The following is a 14,869-nucleotide window of genomic DNA, read 5'->3' on the forward strand; positions in this document are numbered from 1 at the left end:
GATGATGATAGTTCGACAATAACAAAACAACAAGTTTGGCATGGTAAAGATAATAGTAATTTCTTAGTTGGTTTACCATTTGCTGAGGGTGAATATTTTCAAGGTGGTATATCTACAACTGGCACTGTTCAAAAAGAATTACATGGTAATAGAATACCCAGTAGTAAAGGTACTAGCAGGCATTTTGAATATGGATTTCATATCACCAGTTGGCATATATTTCGAAGATGCTATATTAAAAATTCGTTCAATGAAGCCAGATGGTAGATCACAAATAGAAATTACAAGCATTAGCGTTGTGTTTAGATATTATTGAAAATAATCCATAAATAGTGAATAAATATATTATTGCTGATGAAAATGAATTAATAAAATTAATACAATTTATAACAGATACTAATAATATAGAATTATTAAAAGCAGATACTGATAGTTATTGTTGTAAAAGTAATACTTATGATTATGTTAGTAAAATATATGTTAAAAAAAATGAAACTTATAATTAAAAATATACCTATCCAGATGTCATAGAATTTCTTGATAAACGGCATATCATTTAAGATTTGTAAAATCTACAAGGTTAACATATAAACATTAATTTTATATAAAATATTAATATATTATTTTTATATTTTTATTGTTAAATAAAATAATAAATTTTACAATGATATATATTTTATTATTATCAACAATATACATAATAAATTATACATTGGAAACATTATGTTATATTCATTATTGTGAAGGCAAAAAACCTGTAAATATCAAAATTAATAATGTTGATCATTCTGATTATAATGTTAGTGATAATGATGCCGCTGGCAATAGTCCGCTTATGAATGAAATGAATAATGATATACCAAAAATATGTAGAAATTTGTATTGTTAAAAAAACACTGTATTAACATATATTTTTATCGTAATATTGTGTGTATTTCGAAAGAACGATGTTTTTGGTTATTTTTATCGTAATATTATTGTGTGCAGGATGTGCATTATTAGAATGGGGGTTTGAAATTTCATTAAAATACTTTGTTTTAGCTTTTAGCTTTTTTCCCAATAATTTGATGTGAATTTTTATGTCAACAAAAAAGTGTGTCAAAGCTTTGTGGAATAAGATATGTTTATATGTGTGATTTGTATATAAGTTTTGTTGTAAATTATATGTTTGATTTACAAAATGCTTAACAAAATTTTTCGTTTTAGCAATCTATATATTGCTTGCTTGCGAAACACACCACAAAGAAATGGTGCTACGAAGTAGCACAAATGGAATTGTGCTGTGTGTGTGTCATATATGTAAAACACGACCATTATCATTCGAAATTTTCGAACCCCACGAGTGAAGTCCATGTTAATGTTTAGTTAATTTTTCATTCAAAAAGTTCTGCATTTTTTAGCGATTTTCCGAATAATTTTAATCATTTAAAATCACTCTTTTACATTCATTCATTATATTATTTAAAAGTGTCTTATTAATTATTGAGTTCACCAACTTTAAATGTGTTTTTAAATATTGAAACAATATGTTTTAAGGTTAAATTGAAAAACTTCAATTAAACATCAAGTTTTTTATATGTTAACCGTGTGATTTTCAACTTTTGTATTGACCGATGTTTATTAGCAAAGGTCTTCAACTATGTTAGGTCTTAAAACATGAAAATCCTTCATTTACTGCTCATTTCGAACATTGTGAAGCAATTTAGAACGATGTAATCCCAGGAATTCCATTTTATACCACTATAAAATATCAAATATGAAAAAATCATAAACAAAGAAGGACACACTCATGCACACAATGTCTAAGATCCAATCTTCCAAATTAATAACGAAAATTTTGCTATATTTAATAAGAATTTTACTTTCTTCAAAACCTGTATGTTTTTTTAATTTTCTTGACTGGCAATAAGTTCGCATTAGTAATGCTTCAAGTTTTAAAGGATAAAATCAAATTCCAAGCTGGGAATCATCATGTTTTACAAATACACAAATTAAATCCTTTATACCCAGAATCTTTGTTGAAAACAACACAACAACCAATGTTGAATAGGTGTTATGGCAATATATCTTTGGTCCAGTCGAAATTTTATGCTTTTTCATTGATGCACTTCAAAACGACAAAACAGACCAACCAATTAAATTCAATATTTGAACATGTTCATTTAACCGTCTTTTTTCAATGAAATTTCTGTTTGTAAAAACGAAATTTCAAATTTTCTTCAGCACAACACAGAATGTTTTCGAGCAACTATGAATTGAAAAGAAAAGATAAGAAAATACAAAAAAAAATTATATTTAAAATATAATGAAATTTTTAAATAACAGTGACGGAATTTATGAAATTCCAAAGAATTTATTTACAGAATAGTCATCAGTTATTTATATTAATTTTAGTATAATTATATGTCAAGCATATGGAACAGTGTGTTTCCAATTTTTTTTTAACTAGAAACGATTATCTTTAGAGAAAATGGTATAACAATTGGCAGTTTAGCATTTTCATCATGTTTATTAATCAAAAGCATTACAAACTCAATTTTAACAATTAACAGTTATGCATATTTATCATGTTTGAATTTAAAAATATTAACACATGGGAACGGAATAACAAGTATTGGACATTCAGAATTTGTTATTAACTTGAATGCATTTATTATTATGGGAACAATGAACCAAATAATCTTTTTTAATGTAACAACAACAGTTATCACATATTCAACATATGAAAGCACGAAATTTGGAATTTTAAATGTTAACAAATCATATGATGATGAATGAAACTGCAAACCATTTACTACATTGTCATTTTCAGCATTATATACACTCAGTTGAAGTAATCCATTTTAAAACAAACGCATTTATTTACTATATGCGTTCACTCGCCAGTGTTATGAAAAAATTTTTTCCCTATATTGCCAATACCACCATTGTTTTGTATGTTTCCAATAATTATCAATTTACATTGGTAATTTTTTTTGAAAACATTAATGTTAACACATTGCTAAGGCTAGAAAAAAAATTAAAAAAATTTCATCTTGGATAAAGAATGGATGTAAAAATGTGAACAACATGTTATTCAAATTACTTTTTTGAACCATTGTTCGACTAGATCCAAAGCAATATCCGTGTATCGAAATTATAAAATACAACATCCATTTTGGTGCAGTTTAACTATTTGTACACTTTTCGATCGGTTTTGATGTTATCATGTTCAAAAAGTGAAACCGATACAACAGATTTTTACAGTTGTAAAGAAATGACGATTAAACCGCCATAATCAAGACAAAATTGTGTCTTTTTTACGAACCTGAATTTCAATTGTTACGATTATTTGCAATTGAAGCAAGCTATTAGCCGTTTTTCTGTTTTTCAATACCTAAGAACCAAATGAGACCAAACAAAAATCATCGCTACAACAACAAATGTTTGTTTTTAATACAAAGGAACAACCACCTATTCATCATTGGATTAATATTGGTCAATTTTTTATACGCATTTATTGCAAACATATTTTATGAACCAAATCCAAACGTAGTATTAAGAACTGCAGGCAATTTGGACATTGACGTAGTTTATACCTGGGTTAATGGCACTGATCCTCATTGGCAACATATTAAATCCCTAAAAGAAAAGGAGTATAATGTAACAATCAAAAAAAATGTTAATGCAGGTCGTTTCATCGACTTTGAAGAAATAAGGTATTCTCTTCGTAGTGTTTTCAAGAATATTCCATGGGTTCACAAGGTATATATAATCACCGACAACCAAACCATTTCATATCTTTCTGAAGATCCTCGGATTGTTTATGTCGACCACAGGACCATCTTCCCCCCAGATGCCTTGCCAACGTACAATTCTAATGCAATAGAATTCTGCATCATGAACATCCCTGGTTTATCAAATCAATTTCTTTATGCGAATGATGATTTCTTTTTTGCGCGGCCCAGCACCAAAGACGTTTTCTTTGAACCTAATGGTAATCCAAAGATACCGACTCACAAATCTAAATGGCCAAATGCCACCAAAAGTTTCAAAGAGATGTCAAAGTCCAAATATCGCGACAATTTTGGTGCTCAACAATACAATACTGTTCTCAAGCGGACAGCGTCCGTTTTTGAAACAAAGATTGGGCGTGATGCACATGGCTCAGCGCCGCATAGCATATTCCCATGTTCGTTGAAGCTTTGTCGTAAGGCATATGAAATCTTTGGAAAAGAAATTGATGAAGTACGACATCATCATTTTCGTTCATATACTGATATGCTTTTCCAACTGCTGATGGTATTTACATGTGATCTAGATCCTTCGTTATGTACAAAAACTTCCCCGTCCGGTTATGCAAGATTCTTGCAATTACACGGAAAGAAAGAAAATTCACCATTCAAAGATTTCGATCCTTCAAAGGTCGTAACTTTTTGCGTTAACTCAGACTCGGCGACAACAGACGAATTAAGACTGATTGCTAAAGAATGGTTAGAAAATTGGATGAATGAGCCTTTAAGCATCGAAAAAGATCGAAAGAAATAATAAATCAAATAGAGAAAAATGCCATTAAAACGAAAGAAATAAACATTTTAGAATTTTTTTATCATTCAAGTTTTGAATAAAAAACAAAGTTCAGCAGTTGTTTCTATAAATATGACATAGCTTTTTGAGTACAATTTAATTGTTTCGACAATGGAAATTGAAATATGAAATGTTAACAAAACTACAAGCCATTATGTAGAAATAAATAATTAATATATGATGAATACTTTACGAGAGATTACAAAGATGTAATGTTAAAAAGCATCATTTCTCATAAATAAAACTTTTAATAGGCCCTGGGCAAAAAAAATATCCCAAATTAGCAACATTACTATATTACTTCATGTTTTTTTCAAATCTTTTGGTATCGATTTAACAGTCTGAACACAAAATTAGTTGAGAGGCTTTAAAAGTAGAATATCATAAAGGACATATGTATACACTAATCACTAGAGATGGCAATGTAATGATTAAACCTCGATATCAATTAATTTAAATAGAAATAACTCACTTAGAAAATATTAAATGAGTTTATACTATACTAGGCAGATAGAATGGCGTTATAACAATAATATTAAATTATGATAATACGAATAATAGAAAGAATTCTTATAAGTGATTCAAATATAGTATCATTTAATATAAAGAGTTCTATAGATAAGCATTTTAACTTATCGTTGTTAGGCGTTCAAATATTAAGCATGTCGACACGTATAATGAACGAAGTGATGTGCTTAGCATATGACATTGGCTGTAAAATCTTTTATCAAGATACAGACTCAATGCATATTGTAAAATCGGATTTACCTAAATTAGAAACAGCCTTCGAGGCTAAATATATTAGAAAATTAATAGGTAATAATTTAGGGCAATTTAATCCCGATTTCACAAGTGACGATGGAAGAAGCGATGTCAACTGTTCAGTTGAAAGCTACTTCATCATGAAGAAAATCTATATAGACAAATTATTATATAATGATGGCAATATAGGTTTTATGTCTAGGGCAAATAACATATTAACCGATACTAGATATATACATGCACTACATCTACATCTTACAGTTATGAAGATCATGAACCTGGATATCTAAAGCATGTACTTGGTTGTTATTCAATATTTGAAGAAAAAGCGAAAATATGTGAAAAAATCAAACATTTCAAATTAAACCTTTATATATCGAGTAATGACGTGATTTTATTTTTAATGTATTAATATGAGAGTGATATTTTTTTACATAAATTCTCATGTATCAGCATTATTTAAATTGTTAAGAATAAGAAATTTTTGTTTAAATATAAGGTGTGATTTTTTTCTGCAATGTTAAAATTAATATGAATTGAGCTGCATGATCATCAAAAATTAAACGTGTTATTAAAAGATGAAGACAAACTCCTTTTCGATTTTTCATTATTTCGGATAAATTCATTTATAAATATAATTTAAATCTAATTATATTGATACATGCAAGTAGGTAATATTGAATTTTATGTCTTATTAAAATATATTGACATAATCCAAAGATATTATCATTTTTGGTTTTGTTATAACAATTAGCGGTTACGTGACACACTCTTATTTCTTCTTATCGTTTTCCGACCAATTAATGATAGAAATTAACCGAAGCAAAAATAAGCACTTCAAAAAGAATCACAAATTAATTAAAAAAAATAGCAGTTGAATATAAATAAAAATATAAATATAAATAGAAGACTAATAATATTTTAATTTTTGCTTGGTCACATTAAAAATCTATTGACCAATTTTTTTTTGGCCAAATATTTCTTAAAAAAATAAATAATTTTTTCTTAAAAATTAAAAAATGAACATTTCTAGACAACAATCTGTTATAAAACAAAATCATTTATTTTTAATTTTAAGCAATTATGTTATCATCAAAATGAAAAGATATTTGAAAAATATATATCTGATCATATTATTTTTTATCTATAACTTTACAATACAAAATTTCTGATATTATTGATGACTCAGTAAATATAAATACATCAAATTATACATTTGAGGATTTCATCAAAAAAACGTTACTTAAAATATGAATTTGCAAAATCACTGTCAGACTTACGCGGAGTATTTGGATTTTGTTAAGGAAGAGTATACATTAAAGAAATCAAAAATAAACAGAGTTTTATGAGGGAAATGTCAATGACAAAAATTCATGATGAGTTATGCTTTACAAACCGTTTAAGAATAATACTCAAATCACTCTTTTAAAGATCGTATCAAAATACTCAGACTATTTCTTATATGATGATGTGATATTTGCGGCAAGACACAAAGAATTCGACGTAAACAGAACAATTAATATATTCTAAGATTTAAAATATAAAAATCAACATCAAATGATTTTCCTAAACTTCAGCCATTATTAATTCATATTAAAAATATTGTTTGCAATCACGACGAAGACAAATATGATTGTTTTATGAAATGGCGGTCTTGTATTTTGCGAAGTATAACAGTAAAGAATGGCACAATGCCAATAATTTATGGAGCTCAAGGCTCAGGAATAAGTCTGCCTATTGAATTATTTTGTGATATTCTAGGTAATTATGCATTAAGAAATTGTGATTACCTAGACAAAGTATTTGGTAAGTTTAACGGTTTGATTGACCGAAATTTAGTAATAGTCATTAACGAACCTCCATAAGCTACAGAGAAATTCAAATATTTGTGAAAAATAAAATCAAAGCTTACGCTATTAAAGAAACAAAAGGAATTGATCAAATTGAGATTGAATCCTGGGGGAAATGTATCTTAACTTCTAATAATCCTAATCCTATACAAGAAGAAAAAGGTGATAGACGTTTGATTTACTTTGAAGTTAATAATTCTAAATGTGGAGACGAAGAATATTTTGATGGTTTGTGTAAGGAATTCCAGCCAATTAAACAAGGTGATTACGTGCAAGAATATATGTAATTACTTTTACATTACATGAAAACACAAGTTGATGTTTCTGAAATAATCCCGAAGCATTAAAACCAAAGGAACAAATATCTAACCTTTACACAATAATTGAATATAAAGCTTATGAAGAATCGTTTAATGAGGAAGAAGAATCAGAGGAACGGACGAAGTCTCTGAGCTCTTCGAGCAAAGAAGAAAAACCAGTAAATTAAGAAGTTCTTGATGTGTAGAGTTTTTTTTTTTGTCAAATAACTTATAAAAATATTTGAAATATATAACTTATGTATAATTTAAACATAGCCACAAATTATTTTGAATTTTGCGTAATAAATCTTGACTTGTTTATTATATATATCTCTACACAAAACGAAAGCAGAACCGCGCTTATCATAACAGATTGTTAATTTTCTAAATTTAATATCGTTCCAAAAGTATAACACATTTGATTCGTCGTCGTAGTAATAATCCTCAAATTGATGAGCTGCATACTCTCTAACTTCGACTGAATCCTCATTAATTTCATCATAAAATTCAAAATCCTTCCTGTATGATACACGATTATTTGATTTTCAGACGCCGAAACACAACGGAGATTATTAATGTTATTATTAGTTTTATTATGATATGTGATCTATTTGTGTTATATTGTTTTTTCTTCTTACTTGATTCGGAAATTCGGAAAATATTTCATAATCTTTATCTACAACACAATCGATCCAACTCATATTTTTATAGAAATTAAAAAAATAAATTTTTTAAAAAATGAACTTAATTTTCTGATTATGTGAAATCATCCGAAAAATGCAAGTTTACGTGAGTTGCTGTGGGTCCTGCAAAAATGCAGTACCTATGAATATGTCGAAGAAATAAAAAGCCATGAAACATTAACGTACAAAAATATTTCTTCATTCATCTGAATAATATATGAATGTGTTGAATGATGCAATACTAAGAAGCAAATGTATTTCGGAAGAGTTTGTCGTTAAATCTATGTAGATTTTAGTGATTTGTCGTTAATCCTAAGTAGATTTTAGTGATTTGTCGTTAATCCTAAGTAGATTTTAGTGATTTGTCGTTAATCCTAAGTAGATTTTAGTGTTTGGGCTTAAAGTTGTTATCAAATGATGTTTTTATCGAAAAAGTATAATTAAAATTTCAAAAGTGATTTTTAACAAAAAAATTCACCCTCAACGAAACGGAGGAAATGAGCATTTTTTGTATTATTTAACGCAAATATTGCAAGTTTGCAGCAGTTACTGAAAGATTAACTTTTTTTGTTTTTTTAACCCTTGAATCAATTAACGTGTAACACTAACGGAAGAAGTTGATTTTACGTGTTTATTCTTATTCATTGACATATAACACTAACGGAAGAAGTTGATTTTAGAAACAAGTATTTTTCAGTTGAATGACAAGAAAATTGATTATCAGTAATTGAGTCATAGTTGAATCTTCATTTAGATTCAAAAATAAATACAATCACTCTTGATAAGAATATAGTGATAAAACAGAAACAACTAACGTAAATACAATCACTTTTGATAAAAATCAAATGATAAAACATATAACATCATTCATTTAACGACAAACTAACTAACTAAAAAAAGTTATTGGCTAAAGGAAATCCGGAAGAGATGATTGAGTTATTCTTATTTAATGATATGAGCCGATTATTGCAAGTTTACGTGATCTATTGATTTCTCATAAATACATCTTCCGTTAATCCTATGTCGAATATATATTTTTCATATTATTTTTTGTTTGCAACCTACCAACTTAACTTAACCTTATTAAAAATTCGAGAAAGCCTTATTGTAAAAGTCAGTATATTTTCGAGGTTGGATTTTAACTTGATGATTTGACTTGAATATTGCAAGTTTGCGGGAGCTACTGAATGAAAGCGTTAACGAACAAGTAGATTTTACACAAAACATATATACTAGCTGATAACTTAATATACCAGGTAATTACCAGGTAAAATTGCGATTAGCTAAAGGAAATTCAAAATTGTTCTGTGAATTATTCCAATTTAATGATTTGACGTGAATATTGCAAGTTTACGTGAGATATTGATTGATTAACAAACGGAGACATAAATTTAGAAACAAGAATTTTTATGTATAAATGATTCAAAAATTGATTTTCAGTAATTATATAAACATTAATTGAAAGTTGTTGCATTCGACGAATGAGAGCATTAACCCCTCAAAAATACTTCTTCATTCATACGAATAGTTAATGAATATGTCGAGTGATACAATAATAATTGAGCGCCAAGTAAACCAAAACACAATTGCAAGTTGTTTGATGTATAGTATTATTGCAATATCTCTGAATTACGTACGACCTGAAGATATGTTGTTGTTTGATCCGAAAAGTAAATTTTCAAAGTTAAAAATTAATTATAGCACGAAAAATAAAGAACATAAAAAATTGAGTGTACGATTGATAAGTAATTATTCGCATAATACCAAAAACAAAAGCTTAAATTCTTTTGAATCATATGATAAAAAAAATGATTTATCAGATGCTTTATTTCAAGCGTTAGTACTTATTGCTGAAAAGAATGAAATGGAAAATAATGAAAAGAACGAAAAGAAAAATAATGAATCGGATAAAAGAGAGAGTAAAGTTTCATTAAATGAACCGCGATTGCTTCTCACGAATTACTTGTAATTTTTCAGTATTGATTTCTTTATTGTATCATTCGTCGAATGCAACAACTTTTAATTAATGTTTATATAATTACTGAAAATCAATTTTTGAATCATTTATACATAAAAATTCTTGTTTCTAAATTTATGTCTCCGTTTGTTAATCAATCAATATCTCACGTAAACTTGCAATATTCACGTCAAATCATTAAATTGGAATAATTCACAGAACAATTTTGAATTTCCTTTAGCTAATTATGTATGTAATACTTGATGAATTTATTGTTGCTGGTGGAGTTGATGAATGTAATAGGCAAATAATCTTAAACAGAATGAAACAATTAGATGCTATTGACAAAACCAAAAACAATTATTTTATCTTTGTTGACATTCTAATTTAAATTTTATGTAAAATTTAGGCTAACTTGTGACTTGCAAGTCATTTTAAAATATTAATTTTTAAATCATTAAAATAAATATGAAATAAAACAAATTGATATATTTTTCGCATTAATATCAATTCCTTTTTGTTCAAGAAGTATTTTAACAATTTCTATATAACTATTTTTAGATGCAAACATAAGTACTGTGTCAAATAGTTAAAATAGTTTTCAAATATTATTTTAAAATATAAAATTATTATAACAAATATCAAATAATACAAATAAATATCTTTAGCATTAATATCATTTTCTTTTTGTTCAAGAAGTATTTTAACAATTTCTATATGACCATTTTTAGATACAAACATGGATGCTGTTTTAAATATTTTAAATAGATTCCATATATTATATTATTTCAAAATATCAAATCATTAAATTAAATCCTAAATAAAACAAATTGATATTTTTAGCATCAATATCAATACCTTTTTGTTCGAAAAGTAATTTAACAAGCTCTATTTGCTAATTTTCAGATGCATAATTAAGTACTGTTTGAAATAAGATAAATAATTTTCGAATATTATTATGATGTCCTAAATTATTAAAATAAATTACATTAATTGATTTATATCTTCCTGAATTTCTCCTTTACAGAATTATCATTAACATCCTCATTCTCACCTTCACAATTTGTGACTTATAATATATAGAAAAAATTTAAAGAAAGAAATTGACATCAATAAATCAAATGAATATAATATAAAGAAAAAAATAAAAAATATTAAATAACACAGATATGGAATTTGATGATTTAAAAATTATTCTAGCTATAGTGAGATAAAAGGATATGAATTTAGTATAATGTTTCTTATCATTAACAAATTTTATTATGATTGTTTTGAACATTTTAAATTTTTCTTTTTGCAAAAAATGAAAAAAATTTATACTATGTAGTAAATAGAACCTCCTCGTGGGGGGCCCCGAACACATAGCGATCATTTTTGACAGTTAACCATTACCATCAAACCAAAAATTTAGGGTTATCGTTTTTTGCTACAGACAAACCTTGTCAATTTTAGTCGCAAAAAAAATAATTTAGATGTCATTTTACTGTAATTAAATTTGTTAGATAAAAATTAGATGGAACAAAAAAGTCAGATTTTTGATGAAAAAAAATTATGATATTAGGATATGAGATAACAAAATCATATAAATTATTGATTTTTATAATTTCTTCACATTTTTTTAAGTTTCATTTACTGGTGAATGCCCTTAATTAGAAATTTTATAAATATCATATGCTGAAAAAGAAAGAGAATAAAAGATTTATGAATAATAAATAAAACATTATAATATTTTTTAAATTCACATATCTGTTTAAAGAATAATAGTAAAATAATATTGGATGGGGGAAAAAAATGTACATTTTAGCATAAGGATATTTTTAATAAACTGGATGCAGATTTCCAACGATAGAATCAAATGAATAAAAAATCATCAGATTTATATTCAAAAACTGAAGTAATAAACCAAGAAAGTTGTAGAAAAACAAACAACTTACAAAAGATTCAAAAACACAAAAACTATTATAAGATACATACTAAAAAATTAAACAAAATAGACAAAAATGCTAAAAATGATTAAGTGAATCACAGGTGTTTGAAAGAGAGAAATAAATTGAAATTATTTAACATGTTAAATAAAATACATTTCAAACACTAACAAGAAAACTTGGGTATAATTTCCCGGGGTTTTCTTTTGTTATTAAAATGTCATTTTGCACCCCCAATTTTAAATATGTTTATCAATGACTTATTCATTTAAATTTAATAGACCCAAAACGTCATTAAGCACTAAGCCGCCTACCAAGTGTTAACTCCTTTGCTCATTTCCATTAATGGCACGTACCAAACAAACAGCACGTAAGTCAACCGGTGGTAAGACGCCGCGTAAGTCACTCGGCGCTAAGGCAGCACGTAAGTCAACACCAGTTGTTGATTCGCAAGGCGCTAAGAAGCAGCATCGTTTCAGACCGGGTACAGTTGCACTCCGTGAAATCCGTAAATATCAAAAGAGCACAGACCTCCTTATCCGTAAGCTTCCATTCCAACGTCTTGTTCGTGAAATTGCATCTGGATTCCGCGGAGATCTCCGTTTCCAATCATCAGCCATCGCAGCACTTCAGGAAGCCTCAGAAGCATATCTTGTTGGTCTTTTTTGAAGATACAAACCTTTGTGCGATTCATGCAAACCGTGTTACAATTATGGAACGCGATGTCCAACTTGCACAAAGAATACGCGGTGAACGTAACTAAATGTTTCCTTGAACTTATTTTTAGAATTTATTAAAAATGGAATTCGATTTAAAGCAATTATAAATTACAAGATTTGCTTCGCGTGGTTTACGAAGCGTAGCGTAGCAAACCAACAAATTATTTAAAAATAATGTTAAAGCAAAAAAACACTATTTGATAACTTACAAATAAATATTCTAAAAATTGTATAAATTTAAGAATTATAGAATCACAAAATAACTTTTAATTTTAATAAAACAAAATACCAAAATGAATTATCGCTTTTGACTTGTTCAAAAGTATTTTCATCATTTATATATATATATATATAATAGAATCATTGAGATTAGTGTTTTTTATTTTGGGCAAAAATAGAACAAAATGGGCAGGGCACACCTAACGATAGGAGTTGAATAAGTGTCACTTTTAGAACAGGATCTCTTGCAACAAAACTTTTAGAAAAGTGAAATCAATCTTTTAGGCTTTAGGGTTTCAAGGAGTTTAAGCATATTTTCCAATGTTTACATATAAAAAATATGTGCCTCCGTGGGCAGAGATCTGCCCAAAATGAAAAACCCTAATTGAGATATAGATAGAAAATTATAAAAAAGATAAGAGTATAATAGAAAAATATTGGGAGTGAGAAAATTAATGATTGAGTTAATTTCAATGAAACGCATGATCATATATTGTTTGAAATACAATGATCACCATATAGATGATGTTTTAATCGAAAATAAAATAAATTTTATATAAAAAAATGAGTGTAAAAATTATTATTTTAAAAGATAAAAGAAAATATCAAAAACATGAGGTGAGCGGGTCGTTATAATATACTTTCCCAAATGGGCATCAGATAGCCGACAATATGAACCGAATGTTTTTAAAATTTTTTTTTCGATTTTTTCATCACCAAAAAGGAATCTGTTTTCATTGAAATAAGATGACAGAAATAATTTCATTGAAACAAAACGGTTTTTATAATTTTTAAATTCAAATATCTTTATTAATTATCATTAAATCAATTATTTTTTTAAATTATGATCTAAATTTTAGTTATTAAGTGTTTTTAAATCATTCATTATTTTCAAGATAATCTATTTTTCGAGATACGTGAAATCGCATTCAATTTTTGACGGTTTTGAAATTTTAAGATGTTGATCATCGTACCATCTTTCCACCCATTGCATTGCCAACCTATAATGCAAATGCGCTTGAGTTTCATGTTATTAATATTGCTGGGTTATCAAATCAATTCTTATATGTTAACGATGATTTCTTCTTTGCACGTCCAACCAAAAAAGACACATCTTTGAGCTCAAGTGAATAGAAACTTATTTTATATATATATATAATAGATACATTAAAAAATGAAAATTAGAGAAGCATATGTTTTATTTAATATAAGTATTGAGGAGCCTTATAAATTTGAGAATTTATTCCACTATTAATAATATCATTATAATTTGAAACATAATTCTCAAATATATCAATTCTTCTTCGAAATTCTTTTGCTCTTTGAATATCTTCTTCTGAATTTAAGATAAAGTTTAATCGAAATACATCAAAACCATTAATATTCTTTCTTTTAGAATCAAAATAATTAAAATAATTGAAATGAATTTCAGATGTTCGATTAGTTTTTGAAACAATACCACAAATTCGTAATCCAATGCCAACTGTATATAATTTGCGAAGCATCGTTTTATATTTACTTTTCCCTTGTGAAAATAATTTCGCAATTTTATGTAAATTTAAACAATTCTTGTTTAAATAAAAGAATAATTTAATAACTAATATTGATATATTATCAAGTCCTCCATTAGAACTACAATCAAATAGCATTAATATTTCATTGTTTTGTGAACTTTTTTTCGATTTCTTCTTTAAAATTTTTTTTATAGTATTTTTGAATATTAATAATAACAAACCATTGAAACATATCATTCGAAAATCAAAAACATACTTCAATACCATCACAAACTGTGATGAAATCTTTCACTGTTCTTTTACTAACATTAAATTTGATATTAATATTTTTATAAAAAATGTTGGTTTGGTCTTCTGTATCGAATTCGAACGTTA

The 14,869-nt window shown here is 26.9% G+C and overlaps 2 protein-coding genes across 2 annotated transcripts; both read left to right on the plus strand.

Moving 5' to 3' along the window:
* Window positions 1-3,387: 3,387 nt before the first annotated feature.
* On the plus strand, window positions 3,388-4,527 carry GO595_004067 (Capsular polysaccharide phosphotransferase fcs1; the record flags this gene model as incomplete). The annotated part of the gene is made up of 1 exon (XM_067917158.1): window positions 3,388-4,527. One exon carries the CDS (start codon window positions 3,388-3,390, stop codon window positions 4,525-4,527), a length of 1,140 nt encoding a protein of 379 aa, XP_067775605.1.
* A 7,860-nt stretch (window positions 4,528-12,387) lies between these two features.
* GO595_004068 (histone H3.2) lies at window positions 12,388-12,711 on the plus strand (the record flags this gene model as incomplete). Its single annotated transcript, XM_067917159.1, has 1 exon — window positions 12,388-12,711. One exon carries the CDS (start codon window positions 12,388-12,390, stop codon window positions 12,709-12,711), a length of 324 nt encoding a protein of 107 aa, XP_067775606.1.
* Window positions 12,712-14,869: the final 2,158 nt, after the last annotated feature.

Source organism: Histomonas meleagridis (assembly GCF_020186115.1).
Source record: "Histomonas meleagridis strain 2922-C6/04-10x chromosome Unknown contig_25, whole genome shotgun sequence".
Taxonomy (NCBI): Eukaryota; Parabasalia; order Tritrichomonadida; family Dientamoebidae; genus Histomonas; species Histomonas meleagridis.